At 40.3% G+C, this 19,093-nt stretch overlaps 1 protein-coding gene across 3 annotated transcripts; it reads left to right on the forward strand.

Annotated features, from left to right (window-relative positions):
- Positions 1–2,701: 2,701 nt before the first annotated feature.
- nap1l4a (nucleosome assembly protein 1-like 4a) lies at positions 2,702–12,899 on the forward strand. 3 transcript variants are annotated; one of them, XM_034215925.1, is made up of 15 exons: positions 2,702–2,856; positions 3,791–3,828; positions 4,114–4,186; positions 4,798–4,942; positions 5,768–5,854; positions 6,196–6,330; positions 6,432–6,503; positions 6,609–6,748; positions 6,963–7,108; positions 8,719–8,738; positions 8,849–8,968; positions 9,120–9,155; positions 9,316–9,366; positions 10,876–10,911; positions 11,304–12,899. In XM_034215925.1, exons 2-14 carry the CDS (start codon positions 3,813–3,815, stop codon positions 10,879–10,881), a joined length of 1,047 nt encoding a protein of 348 aa, XP_034071816.1. In that variant the 5' UTR covers positions 2,702–2,856; positions 3,791–3,812; the 3' UTR covers positions 10,882–10,911; positions 11,304–12,899. The 3 variants fall into 3 exon arrangements, with proteins under 3 accessions (XP_034071816.1, XP_034071814.1, XP_034071815.1); XM_034215923.1 differs by lacking the exon at positions 10,876–10,911; XM_034215924.1 differs by lacking the exons at positions 2,702–2,856; positions 10,876–10,911 and adding an exon at positions 3,625–3,646.
- The last annotated feature ends 6,194 nt before the right edge of the window (positions 12,900–19,093 follow it).

Consider the following 19,093-nt stretch of genomic DNA (forward strand, 5'->3'; position numbering starts at 1 on the left):
GAACTAAGTACAGATCGCGTTCACACCGGAATAAATCCCTGGGGGTGGATTAGGCAAATGAAGCCGCTGACGTCACTTCTTCTTCTTCTGCTTTGGGTTTACTGGCAGGCCGCAAACCACTTCACGACGTATACTGCCGCCCAAAGTCCCCGGCCGGAAGTCCCCGGAGTTGGGGACTGGCTTCAGTAGAAGCTGCTGTCCCAGCAGCTTCTACTGAAGCCTTCAGAGTAAATCGCCAGAACGCCGACACCTCCTCATCTCCACCGCTCCCATGTTTTATTTTGTGTTGCCATAAGTTAGTCTCTCTGCGTTGCTGCACTGGGCTAATGCTAATAATGCTAATGCGAGGATAATAAAATGGCGGCTTCACAAAACTTTTTGGGAGTTTTACGGGGCGTGGTTTGCAATCCGCCCAGTCAATCAGACATAGGAACCTTTTTTCTCCCACGAAAGTCCCTGCTCTCTAGCAGGGACTGAAAAGGGGGTAAAAAGGTTCTCATGAACTAATTTTAGTACCGGCTCTTTTTGGTGTGAACGCGACAAAAGAGTTCTCATGAACTAAGTTCTCATTAACCTTTGTGGGAAAAGTACTGCGGTGTGAATGCGCCTAATGGGCCTTAAAATGGAGACACGTTGAACATTTTTGTCACTTCATGCCCTCAAGAGGCATTTTGTTTAATTGTTTTGCTTCATTTTTTATTTTATTTTAACGTAAGCGAGGTTTTCCTACGTTTTTCATGAAAAATTATGTCCAAGGAGTGTAGGGTTTGGGAATTAAAACATTTCTTTGGGCGAATTTCAAGCACTCCTCCACTCTGTTTTGAGATCTAGACTTAACGAGCTGCGCATGCACTAATGTTAAAATCTGAAGAAGGCCTCTTTACCAATCTCCAAACCAGTGGCGGTTCTAGACCAATTTGACTGGGGGGCCAGTTATTTTCTGAGGGGGGCACAATAAAGGCAGGACGAAAAAGAGAACTAGACAGTATGAAGTAATTGCGCATAAGAAAACAATGCAATACAGTTATTGGTATTTGTTTCAGTACACTTATTTATTTCAGATAGATCTTATAGTTATTACTGTTAGCTTCAGCTTAAGTTATAGTGCAATGTTTGCACTAACACCATATTTCTATAAAAAATAAAGGCAATGAACAGTTACGTCTCTACTTTACATAAGAGTGTCTGCACAATCTCACATTACAGCAACAAAATCCTGCGTTTTTTGGCAAACCGAGTACCAGAAAATATACATTTAAAAAAAAAAAATGTCATTGTTAGGGGGGCCACAGAGGTCAGTGTTAGAGGGGCACTGGCCCCCCATGCCCCCCCCCCCCTAGAACCGACCCTGCTCCAAACTAAGTTGAATATCTCAAAAAGTATAAAAGATATGAAAAATCTGAAGAACATGTTTTATAGCTGAATGTCTTGTGATCATTTTAAAGTTGGAATGAAGTCTCTATAACTGAAAGTATGTGGAAGGAGAAGCATTTGGCGCAAGGTAGGTAAAAGAGGATTTGAAGGTTCCTCCCATTGAGTTACATGTTAAAAAAAGAGTTTAAAAAGCTGAATATTTTTTAAAAAGTATAAAATATTTTGAAAAGGTAGAACGCTTCCTATCATGTGCTGAAAAGGCTGTTTGATATTTGAATGGTTTCTGTAGCTGAAAGTAGGCTGAAGTTGTCGAACGGCAAAATATTGGTTGAAATAATAATAATAATAAGATATAAAGATTCAAAGAACTATAGTGGAATGCTGTGGCACAGCATTCGCACTAAATAGGCTGTGAAAGGCAGATTGTCCTATGAATAAAATCGTTTAGGCCTAGATGACACATTTTCGAAACTCAGATGAAGTTACTAATTAATAGTTACAAAAATCAGCCAAACTAGATATTGTAAGGGAATACATTTTTTAAGAAACCCTCCCAATCCTGGATTTGTGTGATTGATTGATTGATTGATTGAAAAGTTTATTAACAGCTTGTATATTGGGTACAGTACAGTACAGCTCAAAACATACAATTGTTAAGGGGATGCAGACCAGAGAAAGACTTTCGTCTTGTTTACATCAGGGTCCCCCATTTCCAATTCATCATATCATTTAAGACATATAAGACATATTTGACATACAGATGGCTTATTTACAATTTACATACAGGTGGTTTTTTACATACAGATTGCTTATTTACTATTTTCATTTTAGATTTCGTTCTAATACATCCTAACCGGACATTTAAGACATACCAAGTCTACAGATATACAGTTAGTAACATAGTCTAAAATGCGAGTATATACATAGGTGTGGGGGGGAAGCTGTCCATTGAACGACAGGTTGAGATTTGTACCATTACCGGGGCCAGTTTTGCAATGCTCTCCCCCGAAGAGAGGTTTTGAAGGTAAGTATAGTTTTACTTTCCTTTACAGTTGTGGGAAGAGCGTTCCACCTTGATGTGGCATAATTGCGAAACGTGTATTCCCCCTTTTTTGTGCCAAATCTGGGTTTCACATGATTTGTGGAGCTCCCTCTGGTGTTATGATCATGGTATTCCTTGACCTTTGGGAATAATTTTGACATGTACATGGGTACCATAGAGGTGTAGTGGATCTTGTAACCATTGATTATTTATCTTTTATTAATATGTTGTATTTGAGAGGGAACAGAACAGGTGATTGAGTAATACTGTTGGTGTTTCCAGGAATGAGATTTTGGAAACGCAGCACTTGAAGGCAGCACCATGCGCTCACCAGCTGTCCAATGAGAATCCGTGATCCTGGAGCGCGTGTGTGTTGCTCGTGGGGGTTGAAGCGAAGACGCGTGAGCGAGGCGACCAGCTTGAATTCCGCTCAGCTAGAGGTAAGAGAGACATAACAGCTAGTAGGCACAGTTTAATTACTACGACCATTTGCTACCGTTTTAGGGTACTTATCCGTTACGTTACGATTTTACTGACTGATGTGACAGGCCACTGGTGAACTATTTCCAAGACACTTTGCGCCGACTCTGTTGCTTTTATTAACCCGGGAGCTAACGGTAGCTTAGCATTAGCTTATCAATGCGGGTAGCATAATGCTAGTAGCTGCACCATTAACGGACCGTTTTATCTACATAATGGAAAGGCAACCCATTGTTGCTTCAACAACTCACTAGCATACATTATCGTTATTGTGTTGTTCGAATAGGCGGTGGAGGGATATTGTAAATGGTCAACCTTCGTACTTGCTGATAGCTAAAGCATTGTTCATAGCACGTTGACTAGTAGTTTCATGCAAGCTAGGTTAGCTGCTGTCAGATATTTGGCACCGCCCATACTGGGTATTTATTTCCATGTGCTCGTTGATAAGCCGATGTAAGAGTGTAGGTGATATTGATATACTTGTATCAGTTGTCCTATGTGACTGTCAAAGGCAGCGATAGTTATTTTATATGATAGTAAATAGTGAGATGCTAACTTTAGTTATAGCCTAGCCAATGTTCTATTAGCATGGCAATGCGTCATCGGCCTGCGCTTGCTCAACACCAGTGTTACTGTTGATGAGTCGAAGTTAGCTCAGCTGTCTGTCTGCGGCCAGGACTTCAAGCTGACGCGGATTTAGGTTGTGCTGCTGGTGAAATCAGCAGGGTGTTCAAAACCGATGGTTTCTTGGTAATGTTAAGGTTTTTAAATCAAAACGTGTTACACGGGTATTTTTGTTATAACTCACTCTGATGCCCATGTCGGTAGTTGCTCAATCACGGTCTCTGACTCATAATGAGTACATGTCTAATACAACTGTTCTGTTTTTATTAGAGGGAGGAGCTGCCACTTGGAAATGGAAGCCAATAAAGGTAAAGACTGATATATTTAACCTAACTTACCTTAGATAGTGAGTGTGAGAAAAGTTGGGTAAATGTTTTTATTCAGAATGTATCATTAATATATATATGTGTGTATGTATATGCAAAAAAGAGTAAAATATCTAGTGAAACTTAAAAATGATCATGTTCAAACGACAACTGTGATGGTATTAACAAAAACACAACACAGCAAGATTGACATGTGATATATGTCACACTTATTTAAGGAGAAATGTATGTAATTGACCTGCTATAATGTCTGTTTTGGTTTGGCAGGTAAAGGGGAACAAGGAATGCAAATTCCTGGTGGACAGATGGACAGACCTGTCAGCTTCCACTTCATGGAAAGGCAAGTGCAGTTGTGTTATACTTTGTTACTAAGTTAAAATGAATATATCTCCCTGGTTACCACATGCCAATGTTCTGATCAGTTTCCAGACATGGCCATTTTTAGCAAAAACATATATGTTGATATTATTTATTTGTTGCCACTGCACACATAACTGATCATTGAAAATGTGTTTGGTCCCAATTGGCAGTTGAATATTGATGTTAATTGCCACTTGCCATAATGGCACAAAAATATAAATATATATGTTTTAGCCCCAAAATATAGCAGATAGAGTAACTTCCTCATGACTTTAAACATGGTATTGTATTACACAAGGGGGTAATTTAGTGAGCTACTTGTGATCCGTTTGTTATTGTAAACATTCAGGAGTGTAACCGTGATATCGTCAGGTAGTTTCTTTGTGAACCTTTTGGAAGTACTCAAATCAGATGTATGCAATATCACATCTACAGTTATCTAGTTGAGGTTGAACACATTGAACTATTCAGTCATGCATTTCATGGACAAAACTTTGGGTTAACGGTTTTGCCTCTTAAACATAAATCTTAATATCTTTCTTTGTACTGTAAATGATATTAATCTATTCTCATGTTTTTCTTCTCTCATAGCATGCTTCCCAAAGTAGTGAAGAGGCGAGTGCATGCCTTGAAACGGCTACAAGTGCAGTGTGCTCACATAGAGGCTAAATTCTATGAGGAAGTCCATGAGCTAGAGAGGAAGTATGCTGCCCTCTATCAGCCAATGTTTGAAAAGGTACAATAAATAATGTTTTTTATATAACGGATCATTTTCTTTAATTTACCTCTTTTGACTGTAACAGCAGATGTATGCAAGTGTTTTGTGTTCCAAACACAAAAAGCGCTAGGTAAGAAATGCAACAAATGAGGTCTCTTATTTTGAAAAGGATCCAACTTTTGTTGTTACGTGCACTAATGGGTGGTAAAGTGTGTCTTTCTGGTCCGATCTGAGATCAGCCAGGATGCATCCTTGGTGCTAAATCAAAAACTGCCACAACGAGTAGTCAACTGTTCTTTTGTCAGTCAAGGCTATTTCCAGAGCTAGTGACAAGAACTTAGCCATAGTCGCACTGAGACTGACAGCTGTAGTCCGGCTGCAGCTGTCTGCAATGTGTGTACTCTGTGTATGTATGTGTGTGTTTCTCTGCACTGTTAGTGTTGTGTGTGTCCACATGTGTTAGTGTCTTTCTAAGATGGTGTGGATTACACTGGGCTAGCTTAAAATAATTCAGCTTTATGGAATGAATGCTTGTTTGTATACAGATTTTTCACACTCATATTCCCAGATTCCTCTCGATGTGATTAGTGTTGTCACACTACCAAACCAAGTCTTTGATACAATACCTGCCTTTTAATTATGTTGATATTAAAATGGCCACTATTCCTGCAAAGTGCTTACTGCAAACATGGACGCAACCTAAAAATACAGCGAATATTAAAATACTTAAATGTAAATAAAATGTGGTATTTAATCCTTTTTAAGGTACTGTGTTCTTCATAGATTTGTGTATCGAGCAGAACTTAAAGTGATGATCTTTGTCTTATTGTTTGTGTGTCACAGAGACGAGATGTTGTCACAGGAACAGTGGAGCCCACAGATGCAGAGTGCGAGTGGCACAGTGACAGAGAAGAAGAGGAGGAGCTAGCGGTAAGCAAAGACTACATTTAGTTTTTCTTAAAAGCCTTATCACTTTGCAAAGTAAATGTTGGTTTTTCACAGCAAAGGACAATATTATTGCCTTATAGTGACAGACTGCGTTAATCTCATAAATAAACATCCTGCAGAAATAAATCAGGAAAAGAATCACCAACAAACAGGACATGCAAACTGTGAGAGTTTATGTTGCTGTAATCTTGATTTGATCTGATTTCTTTGCACACACAAGTCAAGCTGTGGGTTTTAAAAGACCTTGGTCTCAAGGGCACTTCACCAAAGCTTATCAAACTAAATGTAGATTTCCATTAACAGTTCCATTTCACTTCCTGTAGGAGCAGGTAAAAGAAAAAGCTTCTATTGAGGATGCAAAGAAAGAGGAAGCCAAGCCAGAGGAAGACCCAAAAGGCATCCCTGAGTTCTGGCTCACCATATTCAAGAGCGTGGACATGCTCAGTGACATGCTGCAGGTACATTTCAAGGATTTGTTGCTCACTCATGCCTGAAACCCATAACAACCATTTCTGAACAGTGTCATTTGGCTTTAAACTGACTGTTTGTCTACCACTAGGAACATGATGAGGCCATCCTAAAGCACTTGAAAGATATTCAAGTCAAGTTTTCTGAGCCAGGACAGCCAATGGTCAGTAGCTTCATGTTTTAATAAATAAATACTATCATTCCTAAGTAATAAACTAAATACAGTTAAAATACTGGGTGACATAATCCATCTTGATCTTTCTCCCAGAGTTTCACATTAGAGTTCCACTTTGAGCCCAATGGCTACTTCAACAATGCCGTGCTCACTAAAGTCTACAAAATGAAGTCGGAGCCTGACGCAACAGAGCCGTTCTCATTCGAGGGGCCCGAGATCATTGACTGTGAAGGGTGAGAGCACACATACTGCGGTTATGACACATGATGTTGAGGTTTAAGATCAAATAGATTGTGTGGTTTGTGAAGCCTCTCTGTTCACTCTTTCTATATTCATCTTTTTTGACTTAACATCCCACATATCAGCCTCCACTTGGCACTTTCACTGACCTTTTTTTGCGTCCTTGCTTTAGACTGCCTCTCACTTTTTTACATCCCCTCTCTGTAGCTGTCAGATAGACTGGCACAAGGGGAAGGATGTGACTGTGAAAACTATTAAGAAGAAGCAGAAGCATAAAGGCCGCGGCACGGTTCGCACCGTTACCAAACAGGTCCCCAACGACTCTTTCTTCAACTTCTTTAACCCTATCAAAGGTGAGAGATAACGCACTCGGAAACACGGGTAGACAAAACATACTGGTTTCTCTTGCAATTCCTTTAGAGAAACTACTATTCTTTTCAACATCTGTCTTTCCCAGCAGTGTCTAGTTTGAATCTGCAGACGTTATGGCAACATGCATGTCGTTATGGCAACATGCATGTGATTTGACTATTGGTCACTGCATTAAGCTGAATGAACAGCAGGTGGCGGCAGACTCTTAAACTGTGAGCGGGTGGAACAGTCGAACTGTCTGTCGCTCACTGATGTTGGGCTGTGCACACTAAACTGTTTACTCTACCTAAAAACTTTTACATCTTTGCTTTTACCGTTATTAAACATCTTGAATGGGGTTTGGAAGCTTTGGGACGCTTAACAGTTATCAGTTAATGACTCGCACATAAATGACCAACTCAAAATGTGAGGCAGAGTTGTGATACATCTATTCTAAATAACTATAACCCACTTAAAACATGTTACTTTAATGACAGATGGGTGTGTGTTGAAACTAAATGTGTAAGTGTAAAGTCAGCTAATGCACATGCTTATTTTATTAGGAATAAATCAAAGGAAGAAGATGAAACATTCAACAAAATGGCAAGCTTCTGCAACAAAAAAGATTGGCTCGTTACATTATACAATCATTCTGGTAGTTTATTTAAAGTCAAATCTTTAAGACATTAAGTGACCTTGATAGTCTGATAACCTATATCAAAGGTCTGTCTAAAAAGGTTAGGTTGTTTTTGTTTTGTAGTGTAAAATACAGTGAAACATCTTGAAATGATTCATGAGTTCTTCTCTCAAAGGATCAAAACGCCTTTTATTAAATTACTGGATTGTATTTCCTGTGTAGTTACCTTACATGTCAGACATGCCTCGACTTATTCTGTCTTTGGAAAGTTGACCTGATCACTCATTGGCTGAGCAATAGTTTGTTCTACTGGTTCAGGAACAGCCTCGGTATATGACTGGTTGGTATAAATAGCTCCTCTTAAATGTGTGCGGTTCTGGGGTTGGGACGTCCATTAGTGAGGAAGCCATCACTCACTGATCATGTCAACATGCATAAACAGTGTGGTGTGTGTGAACACGGGTTATTTGACTTTTTAGATGCAGCCCATAATGAGCCTTCCAACGGTTTGAATGTATGCTGATCATACAGTAGAAGACCGTGTTGGAGAACAATTTCTAATGCTCACACTGAATAATGACTAAGGAGGTCATAACCTTGAATATGTTACACGACAGTTTCCTCTAATTCAGTATTGTTGAGAGCAGAGGAAGGATGGGGTGATGTCACCTCTAGTCAGTGTATGGGTGCTAGAGCACAGCTGCTTCTGTACAGCCTGCCACTTTCTGTGGATGTGACTTCACTTTGTGATGTCATTAATAATAGGCATGGCTGTGGCTTTTAGATGTTGGTCAATTACAGCTCATTGAAAGCAATTATAAAACTCATTTTACAGCCGCCTGTGATGTTTTTGTAACGAACGTGCAGTCAAAAATATCACATTTTAAGTGCTTTATCTTAGAAATGATCCTTCTCTTGTCATTATAAAGCAGGGTTTTGTAGTGCTTATTGCTTACGTTTTCCTTTTCTTTACAGCTTCACCAGAAGGAGAAATGGTGAGTAAAAATGTTCTTCATAAAACCAGCACCCATGTCATTGTGTCTTCCATTACATGAATCTATGGGATTTGTAGCTGTGTTGAATGGTTTGTGTTCATGTTTTATAGGACGAAGACTCTGAGTTCACCCTAGCCACAGACTTTGAGATTGGTCATTTCTTCCGTGAGAGAATAGTTCCCAGAGCAGTGCTGTATTTCACCGGAGAGGCCCTGGAAGATGACGAGAGCGTGAGTGTTTTTGATCCAACACGCTGTTGTACTTGGATGCAGAAAAAGCCACAAAATGGGACATTTACAGACTGAAAGAAAACATATAAGCTACATTTGTCAACGCTGGTTTACAATGTGTGATTTCACCCTGATTCTTTTTTGAATGCAGTTTGAAGAGGAGGAGATGGAGGAGGGAGATGAAGAGGTTGGTAATACTATTTTCCCTACCATTTGAATTATATCTTTTATACGTCAGCCGGGCGTCACTGTTCACACAACCATATCATAAAAGCAATCATTGTTTATATTTATTAAGTAAGTTCATTTTTGGAATACATTCTTATTCTCGTTTCTTTGATTCTCAGGAGCAAGATGACGAGGGTGATGATGACGACGATGATGAGGGAGACACCAATGTGAGTATACATTCTTAACTTTTTTCTGATTTGATTTATAGTGCCTCTACTTACGATGTTTATCAAGACATAACCGTTTTGAATAGAATTTTCCATAAAGGTTATTTTATATATTCCCAGTTTTAACCACCAGTTCAGGCAACACATGCTGCATACGTCTCCTCCTGCTCATACTCTCACAGGCTATGGGATACTAACTCATATGTAGTGACGGTCAGTGAAAGAGACATTTATTTAGTAGTTTAGTTGGACTGAAGGGACCATTCTCCATTTTGAGATATTCCAGTCTGATGGTGAGCAAGTGCATAACATGCCTCCATTAGCGGTTTGAACAGGAGTGACCAACAATGCTGCCTTGTTTATGTAAACCAGGGGTGCCCAACCAGTCGGGTCGATCGCGGGGAGATTCCCAGTCGATCGCGAGATGTGTCTAAAAATAGAACAACAATATTCTGTTTTTATCGTTAATGTCCTATAATCTTCCTGTGCCAGAATAATGCACTTGAACGCATCAGAGCTTTGTGATTGGCCGACGTGACCCCATGTGTCGGGGCGTGGCTGGTGGGCAGTGCACTATTTCGCTGACGTTGTCCGTGTCAACAGGAGTGACAGTCCGCACACACAAGACTGCAATTATGGCAGAAGCAAAAAAGCCCAAAATATATAATTTTCACTCCGAGTGGGAGGATAATTATCTTTGTATCTATTCCAATTCAAAGTCCATCTGTCTCATCTGCAATGTGAGCGTGGCTTTATCGAAGAAGGGTAATTTAGGAGCGGCATTTCAAAACAGTGCACAAACGCTCCCAAAAGGTGAGGGACCTGAAAGGACAGCTAAATGCACAGCAGTCCATTTTCACCAGGCCCAACAACAAGAGCAAGGCTGCTACCATAGGATCTTATCGTGTCAGTCACGTTCTTGCGAAACACATGAAGTCTTTCAAAGACGGCGAAGTTGTGAAAGAAGCATTCCTGGAGGCTGCCGACGCGCTTTTGGGGGACAGTAAAAATAACAGTAGCATTTCAACAGGTTTTTGATATAATAAAAACTCAAGTTAGATACCGTTATGAATCAACTGTAAGTTTTAGTTTGTTTGAACTTATTCATTATAATTATTGTACAAAATGGTATAAGAAAGCAAACATTAAGATCTGTTCTGTTTAAATTGATTATAGTCTATTATCAATTCAGGTTAAGAAACTAGTGTTGCTTGGTAGTAGGCTGTCAGTAATGGCTACGCCTCTCTATTTGGACTGGTAGATCTCGGCAGACCGGCAACTTTAAAAGTAGCTCTCGGTTCAAAAAAGGTTCGGCACCCCTGATGTAAACGTTTGTTTTGGTGCCTGTTGTGCAGAATGTGTTTGTCCCGTGATACCTGCTGCACATCAGTTATTGATATTGCTACAGAAATCCAATGTCTCACTGTCTCCTTTCTGAATGCGACGGTTGATTAAACTTGTGCATATTGTTGTTTCTCCCTTCCCTGGACCCCCCCCCCCCCATTACAGGCATAATCAATCATTCTCATCCCATGCAATTTCTAGGTAAGGGAGAAATAAGGATGGCGTCCCAAACACTTTCTTACACTTTCTAGTCCATTGGCTCTGGTCTATTATTCTGGCTGCCTCTCTCTTTTACTACACTCATGATTCTTCCAATAGTCCGAGGTGTTTAGGACCCTCAACTTACACCTTGGGTAGACACCGCTTTTTTTCTCCCTGTCCTGTCTTTGCTCTTTATCTATCTTTTTGTTTTTCCTCTGTAGTCCCATCCCAGGTTTCTAACATTGCACCCTTTGTTGTACACAACCAGGTGCTTTCATTCTCACGCCTGCTTTCCTGTTAGCCTCATCTATGGTTGCTAGTTGATTCCCAGTGGCCTCATTATCTTACTCTTCTTGTTTTTCTAATCTGGTTTCTCTGTCTATTCCCAACAGAAAGAACAGCCCCAGCCTGCCGAATGCAAACAGCAGTAACCGTGGTGACCTGGTGGAGACCTGCTCTCCGTCAAATCAGTTCTTAACCAATCAACGAGTCCTCCTACGCCATTTTATGAACTCATGAACGCAATAGAACACAAACCAAACTGCGTTTTTTACTATGTGCATGACTTCTTTTCTTCCGTCTTGCGCCCATCTAACACTTTTATTTAGCTTCATTCAAAACTCATAGCGGGAAGTGACTTGACTCTAATAAACTACCATGTCATCACACAGGGACAGTCTTCTTCTTTGGTAAGGTGGAGTAGGTTGCTACTGCCAACAACCTCAGAATGTCATCATATTGAAAAAAGCATAGGAAAGAAATGGATCCCAACTTTAGTTTTCATGGAAATAAATCAGTTACTCAGGGTTTTTTATGCTAGTTACAGGAAAGTGTTGAACAAGTCTGACTTAATCTTTCACTGGGGTTGCTGAAGTGTTTTTCTTTTGTTATGGTATTTCAAGAGGCATACAATGTATCATTTTGAATTTAATTTACTTTTGAAAATGTTCATTGTCATTTCATTGGACTATTTATTCTGGTGTAATGCAGCTGAGGGGTCGCATTTCAGGAACTCTGCTGCAGTTAAAGGCTTATTCTCATTGGCTCAAATCTTATTTGGGCTCAGCAGGTGTGGAAACTGCCAAGTCATGTTTTTTATTATTGAAATTAGTTTAAAACATTTAAGAATTGTGTCCTCCATTAATACTGCTCTCACTTCTGCCCAGCTCTATTGGGCTTAACAAGCATTTAAACTGAGCACTTGATTGGACACGTAACACTAACTAACATCATATGACAGGCATGTGGTTATACCTCAAAACTGTCATACATATATATATATATAGCTCTTCTCTGTTTGCCCCAGGTTGTTCATGAACCCACGTCAACAAGGATAATAAAAACAATTACAAAATACAAGCTTTTGAAAAGTTAGAATGTCTCTGCATAGAGAAATGCTCCTGTCTGGCTCTGCATTTCACTGCAGGATAACTCACTTAATCAGACAAAAGGACTGATCCACAACCTTTTTTGGGTTGCATCAGTCTCGTATGCATATTGTTCTAACAAAAGTTTAAAGTCAATGATGTGACGGGGTGCAAGATGTTTGGATCAAATGTAAATTATGTTGCCAAAAGAAAGACAAAACCCACCGTCCTTTTTTATTCAACTGTTTGCCAATTGTCATTAACAGTGTAATCTAATTCTAAAGTTGTTAAAGAATATATAAATGGAAAACAAATGGAAGAGATTGCCAATGTATTTTATATAATGCACGCATTTCGGCAGTTTGGATGGACACTTTCGCCCGGTGTCTGCTCAGCGGAGGCAGTGCAGCGGGAAAAAACCTCTTTTTAAAAAGAACGATTGTAGGTCTTCTTGGGAAGATCTTTCAGAGCCACGGTTTTCATCTTCAAATTAACCACATTGGGCCGTGTGCTAGCAATGGCCTTAACTGGTTCTTAATCACAATTTGTTACTTGCGCAATATTTCTTTTCAATTTGTACAGTTAATTAAAATATTCTATTAAAGTTGTGCAACATGGAAATGTGTTGAGTCCTTTGTCCTTTAAAGGTACCATGTTATGCTAATTTTCAGGTTCCTTTTTGTATTTTGTGCCTCTACTGTGACATTTTTACATCTTTTAATGTTCAGAAAGTGCTTTTATTTTTCTCATACTAGGCTTGTTTGAGACAAGCGAGACCTGCGCAGTTGCGATCAACGTCTTGCTAGTGCGTTGCATGATGGTTAGTCATTTTGTCCGACTTGCTCTGGAGGCTCGCCTACATGAGACGTTGAAATCTCGCGGGACAAAGACGCCCGCAGCCTTGAGAGCGAGGCGGCGCAGTTCCTCTCCACGGGCTGCGGAAGCGAAATGCTTGATGAGAAACGACTCGCTGGTATCTCGAGCTGAGCGCTCATTGGTGGTTTTTACCCCGTGCTGCTGATGCAACTCTCCAATTGGCTCGGCAAAAGTTTGTTGTTGTTTTGTGTCCGTTTTACGTCGCCACATCCATTCCCATTTTTCATCATTGTTCCAATGTTTATCATCATGAAATTAATATCTATATATTTTATACTATACTTGCAATGCTTACCGTTTTCATACTTTATATATCTTAGCATATTCATACACACTATTCATACTGCTCACAGGCTGATATCTAGTGTATTCATACCCCTCACTGTTTATTCATCATTCAATTCATTCTATATTTTATTGTGTACATTACTTTTCACTTTACTGCTTGTTGCACCTGGTTAGAAGCTAAACTGCATTTCGTTGTCTCAGTACCTGTAATATGTGCAATAACAATAAAGTTGAATCTAATCTTGAGCAGGAACAAATGTATTTACTTAGTACATATCTGACATTAACGATTAAACACATGTGTGCATTCTTTATAAATGCAAACCGAGTCAAACCGACTCCGGAGGTGGCAGTATGCACCTTAAAGCAGAGTCCTGCATCGGGTCGGGTACCCGCGGGTACCCGACCCGACCCGTACCCGACGGGTGACCCGCAAAAAAGGTGATTCGCGGGTGGTATTTTTTCAAACGCTTTTTTCCGGGTTCGGTTCTGGGTAAAACAAAGATGATGCGGGTCGGGTCGGGTCGCGGGTATTGCATAATAAATATATTAAAATAATAATAAATTAGTTTAATGTTTAAAATCCTCAGACCTCTCCCCCGCGGGACCGCGCATAATCATAACCTCTGCAGCGCATCAATCTGCTGCTGTGCGCGCCACATTCGAAATGGCTGAGGTGAAGCTCTCTAGCGGAGAATACAGCATTTTCAATAACCCTTCCTCAAGAGCGAAATCCAACGTCTGGGAGGCTTTTTGTGTCATCCTAGATGGAGGAAATAACCAACATCCCACGCTTTCTGAGACAAATATGAAACTGCGTGTGTTAATAATTGCACGTTTTCACTGCTCATAGGCTATGCGGGTTCGGGTCGGGTTGCGGATCTTGTGCCGACGGGTCGGGTCGGGTTGCGGAACTAATTGGCAATATGTGCGGGTAGCGGGGCGGGTTCGGTATTGCACGTCGCGGGTGCGGGGCGGGAGCGGGTCTTGAAAATCAGACCCGTGCAGGACTCTGCCTTAAAGTTGTTTGCAATCCGCCAAAAAACGGAGAGAAGAAGAAGACGAAGCCGACTCCGAGCTGTCCGACTTCAGGCGAGCTTTTTGAGACCTCCCCCGGCTGCGATCGGCTATTCTCGTCTACTTTCGAGGCGAGCCGCAACGCGTCTCAAACAAGCCTACTGCCTCTTCACCTTCTGTTTGAACAAGAGCCCCGTCTGCTCTGATTGGTTAGCTGGCTTGCTCTGTTGTAGTGATTGGTTAACCGCTCAGGGATGTTCCAACCCTTGGCCCAGAGCCATATAATAGAAGAGTTACGACAACGGAAGTCCAAAAACGGTTATCGTCACGTGGTTCATGTAGAAGAGGATCGTTCCCCGGAAGTTCATGGCGGGCAATGTGAATGCATTGATAACAGGAGATAGAACTACGATTTTTGGTAATTATTAGTGAATAAAGGTTTTGATTTGCAATATTTATACAACAAATCAATATGTGTATGTATTTACATCAATATGTTTTAAAAAATAAAATAGAATTTGCTAATATTAAGTGATAATATTAGGATTAGTGTGAACAACTAGTTTACATGTTAGGCTAACAGTGCCTTGGTTAAAGAGCCTGTTGCTGTTTATTTATAGCTTTGAATTCTTTAAAACCAATATTATCTTCTTAAACTTGTATGGTAGTCAGGAGCATCACTTTCTAATGTTTATTGATATATTTAGAGGGAGGGGATCTAAAGTAATGCTTTAAAATTCAGATTAGATTAATGTCTACCATTTTCTTAAATTCATGGTAGTTTCAGTAACCATGGTAATTGAGGACACAAGTTATCTAAATGACTAATGTCATCTTTATGGCTTTCAGAAAGGACAGGAGACCGACAGGTGACTATCAAAGGACTAGCAGCAGCAGCATGATGATGATGATGTTAAATGTGTTGTTTTAGGAACATCCATTGCAAATACATGGAATTCAATAAACATTGAATAGCATATCATGCAGTTTGTCTGTGCCTTTTCCTCCGTGTTGTCCTGGTTTGCTGTGCTGCCTCCTAGTCGCCACCATGGTTTGCTGTGCTGCCTGGGGATGCTCCAATCGCTCAGAGAAAGGAGTACGAATGTACAGCTTCCCCACTGACACAGAGCGGAGGAAGCAGGAGCAATTTCACAACCAACAGCAAAAAAATATGTGATTTATATACAAACACTGCATTTGCACTTTTTCACAAAACGAAAACCACTCCATTGGGAAAGCTTAATGTTTTGTTTAATACAAAAAACAGGGAAAGGCTTGAAAAACACTGAGAGTTGAGACTCAGGGTGCAGGGTGAGGGTCTCAGTGCAGGTATTCAGGCTCCATTGAATCCCCCTCTGGTTCTTGTGCTGAAAGAGGGATAAACAGACAGGAGAAAGGGTTATACACACCTATATAGCACACCTATTGGATGGGAAATTGCCTTGGGGAGATATGGTGTGGTCTTTGTTCCCAACTGAAGTTATGGAACTTTATTATTTGTGAGTTTAACAAAGTATGACAAATGGCATCAGTAACATATGTGATATGAATTTCTATAAAGTTGTCTCACATTCTTGGTCATATTGTATATACAGTATGTAATGAGTATAACATGTCCAGTAAGTATAAAGTGTTTCCTAATACTGTGTATTCAACCACTATGGAATATGTATGTGGGCAGACAAAACTGAGTTGTTCTGTGTGTGAAGTAACCTCAAGTCACTCCGCAGGCACATATTGATGCAGACCAGTTTGTCAAGACAAAAAAGGGCAAGACTAGGCTGAGAGCAGAGGCTATACCCACCATCTTCGTGCATCGCCCTGTGGTCAAAAAGAGAAGGGCCCCTGCACCACGATTCACCCGGGACCTGTATCTACAAAGCCCATAGCTCATGATCACAGCGATAGTGTGAAAGGTGACACAGGTATAATAAGTATGAACTCTTAGTAACAAAAGTAATATTTCTTATTTTTAAGTGGTATAATATTTTAAATGTTCGAACATTTACAGTGCCATGTCTTCTACTTACATTAGTCTCAAAGATTGAGGGAAGAAGGGAAGGGATCACTGCCCTCCACCTGCCAGAGGAGCGCAAACAACAAAAACAAGCAAGGTGTCCCGTCATGTACCTGGAAGTTTGGGTTGGCAAAATGGAGTAAGAGAGAGACTTGAAAAACCTTGGTGGCTGTCTACTCATGTTGTTACAGTTGTCTTGGTTACAGCTCTCAAGTTTTTTTTTGTGCCATTTCCACATCTTTAGAAAATATGAAAAAATTGAAGTGAAATCAACCTCATCTCTGGAGAACAAACTTGGATTTCTCTGTCTTGTGAGTTTGCAGTCTTGCAGTTTTGCTCCTCCACCTGTAACATCACTGCCCCTCCACCTGCCATACAGTAGGTTACTAACAAGATTACTTATATAATACATGTTTAGTATGCTTACTTATATAAAACAGTAGTATTAAACTTACCTTGTGTGTTCACTCTCACTTAAGTTCCTCTCCCTTTGCCATCAATCCAAAATCAGCTGAGCTGCAACATTATACACACAGGTAATAATCAACATAATCACAAGGACACAATATGGCTCTGCTAAAAACACTCAAATAGACATTAAGAGAACGGAATTTACAATTAAAAGGCTGTTCAACGTGTGTTGCTAACTTGCTTCGGTATCCTAGCTTGATCTGTTATCTGTAAACGTTCCCTAAATCTACTAATTTAGGGATAATCCACTGACATCCTTTAATACACATGTTCAATTGAATCAGATGTACTGATAATATCCGCAATATAAATCTTTAAACTTCTTCTTACCATTAAAAGTCCGTCACGAACGGTCTATTATGCTGCAACTCCACAGCTCTGCTAGCCTTGGCGCTAACTTCCGGGGAACGATTGAGAGGCTCCACGATCCGCCATTGCTGTAAAAAAAGTGGTCCATTGGAGTGAACGGAGATGTCATAACTCTTCTATTATATGGCTCTGCCTTGGCCTATAGAGCGGCGAAGACACCCGCTGAGAAGCCAACTCTGGTTATTGGTAGCTCTATTATGAGACACGTGAAATTAGAGACCGAAGCCTCCACAGTCACATGCATTCCGGGGGCCAGAGCGGGCGACGTTGAGGCGCATCTTAAACTGCTGGCTAAAAATAAACGTAAATACAGTAGGATTGTTATTCACGTCGGTGGTAATGATGTTCGTATACGCCGATCAGAATGCACCAAACTTAATGTGGAGTCGGTGTGTAGTTATGCTAAGACAATGTCGGACATCGTAATCTTCTCTGGTCCCCTCCCCAATCTGATCAATGATGACATGTATAGCCGCATGTCATCATTTCAGCGCTGGTTGTCTTGGTGGTGCCCAGCAAACAATGTGGGCTTCGTAAATAATTGGACAGCCTTCTGGGGAAAACCTGGTCTGATTAAGAGAGACGGCATTCATCCTACTTTGGAAGGTGCCGATCTCATTTCGGCAAACATTTCAGGGCTTTGTGGACTTAATCCATGACAAACTGGAGTTGAGACCAGGAGGCGGAGTCGCAGTCTTACACGCTTCTCTGCGCTCTCTCCTAGGCAGTCATCCATAGGAATCCCGAACCCAATAAAATACCCAATATTAGCGGTGTGTGTGTCTGCCCAAGGACAAGTTAAGGTAAAACCTAATAGAGGTGTCATACATAATAACCTAATCAAAGTAAATGTAACAACTACTACAGTGCAACAAAACAGGAATATTAAATGTGGTCTCTTAAACATAAGATCTCTAGCATCTAAAGCAATATTGGTAAATGATTTAATATCAGATTATAATATTGATATATGCTGTCTCACTGAAACTTGGTTGAGACATGAAGAATATGTCAGCATAAATGAGGCCACTCCACCCAGCCATATCAATACTCATATTGCCCGAGGCACGGGCCGAGGAGGTGGAGTTGCAGCCATCTTTGACTCAAGTTTACTTATCAATACTAAACCAAAATTAAATTATACCTCCTTTGAAAGTCTCGTTTTTAGTCTTACGCATCCGACCTGGAAAACTTTGCAGCCAATCTTATTTGTTACAGTGTACCGTGCACCAGGTCCTTATTCAGAATTCTTATCTGAATTCTCTGAGTTTTTATCAACTTTGGTTCTTAAAACAGATAAAGTAATTATCGTAGGTGACTTTAATATTCATGTTGACGATGATAAAAATAGCCTTACTGTTGCATTTAACTCTATATTAGATTCTGTTGGTTTTTGTCAGAGTGTAAATAAACCCACCCACTGCTATAATCACACTCTCGACCTTGTTCTGACTTATGGTATTGAAATTGAGCAACTATTAGTCGAACCGCATAATCCTGCTTTATCCGACCATTTCTTAGTAACTTTTGAAGTACTGTTACTAGACTACAAAGCATTAGTCAAAAGCTCCTGCAGCAGAAACCTATCTGTTAGTGCTATAGCCAAATTTAAGGAAGAGATTCCACCAATACTTAACTCGATAGCATGTCTGCATGTAAGGGAGGAAACTTATACAAAATGTACACCACCCCAAATTGATCATGTTGTTGATAGTGCTACAGATGCGCTGCGAATAAAATTAGACTCTGTTGCTCCTTTGAAAAAGAAGAAAATAAA

This window comes from Gymnodraco acuticeps, unplaced genomic scaffold (genome assembly GCF_902827175.1).
Source record: "Gymnodraco acuticeps unplaced genomic scaffold, fGymAcu1.1, whole genome shotgun sequence".
NCBI classification, from domain to species: Eukaryota; Metazoa; Chordata; class Actinopteri; order Perciformes; family Bathydraconidae; genus Gymnodraco; species Gymnodraco acuticeps.

Coding starts and splice junctions, on each gene's coding strand:
- nap1l4a (XM_034215923.1), top strand. Junction 8,739..8,848: donor CTTCACCAGAAGGAGAAATG/GTGAGTAAAAAT, acceptor CATGTTTTATAG/GACGAAGACTCTGAGTTCAC. Junction 9,156..9,315: donor TGGAGGAGGGAGATGAAGAG/GTTGGTAATACT, acceptor TTTGATTCTCAG/GAGCAAGATGACGAGGGTGA.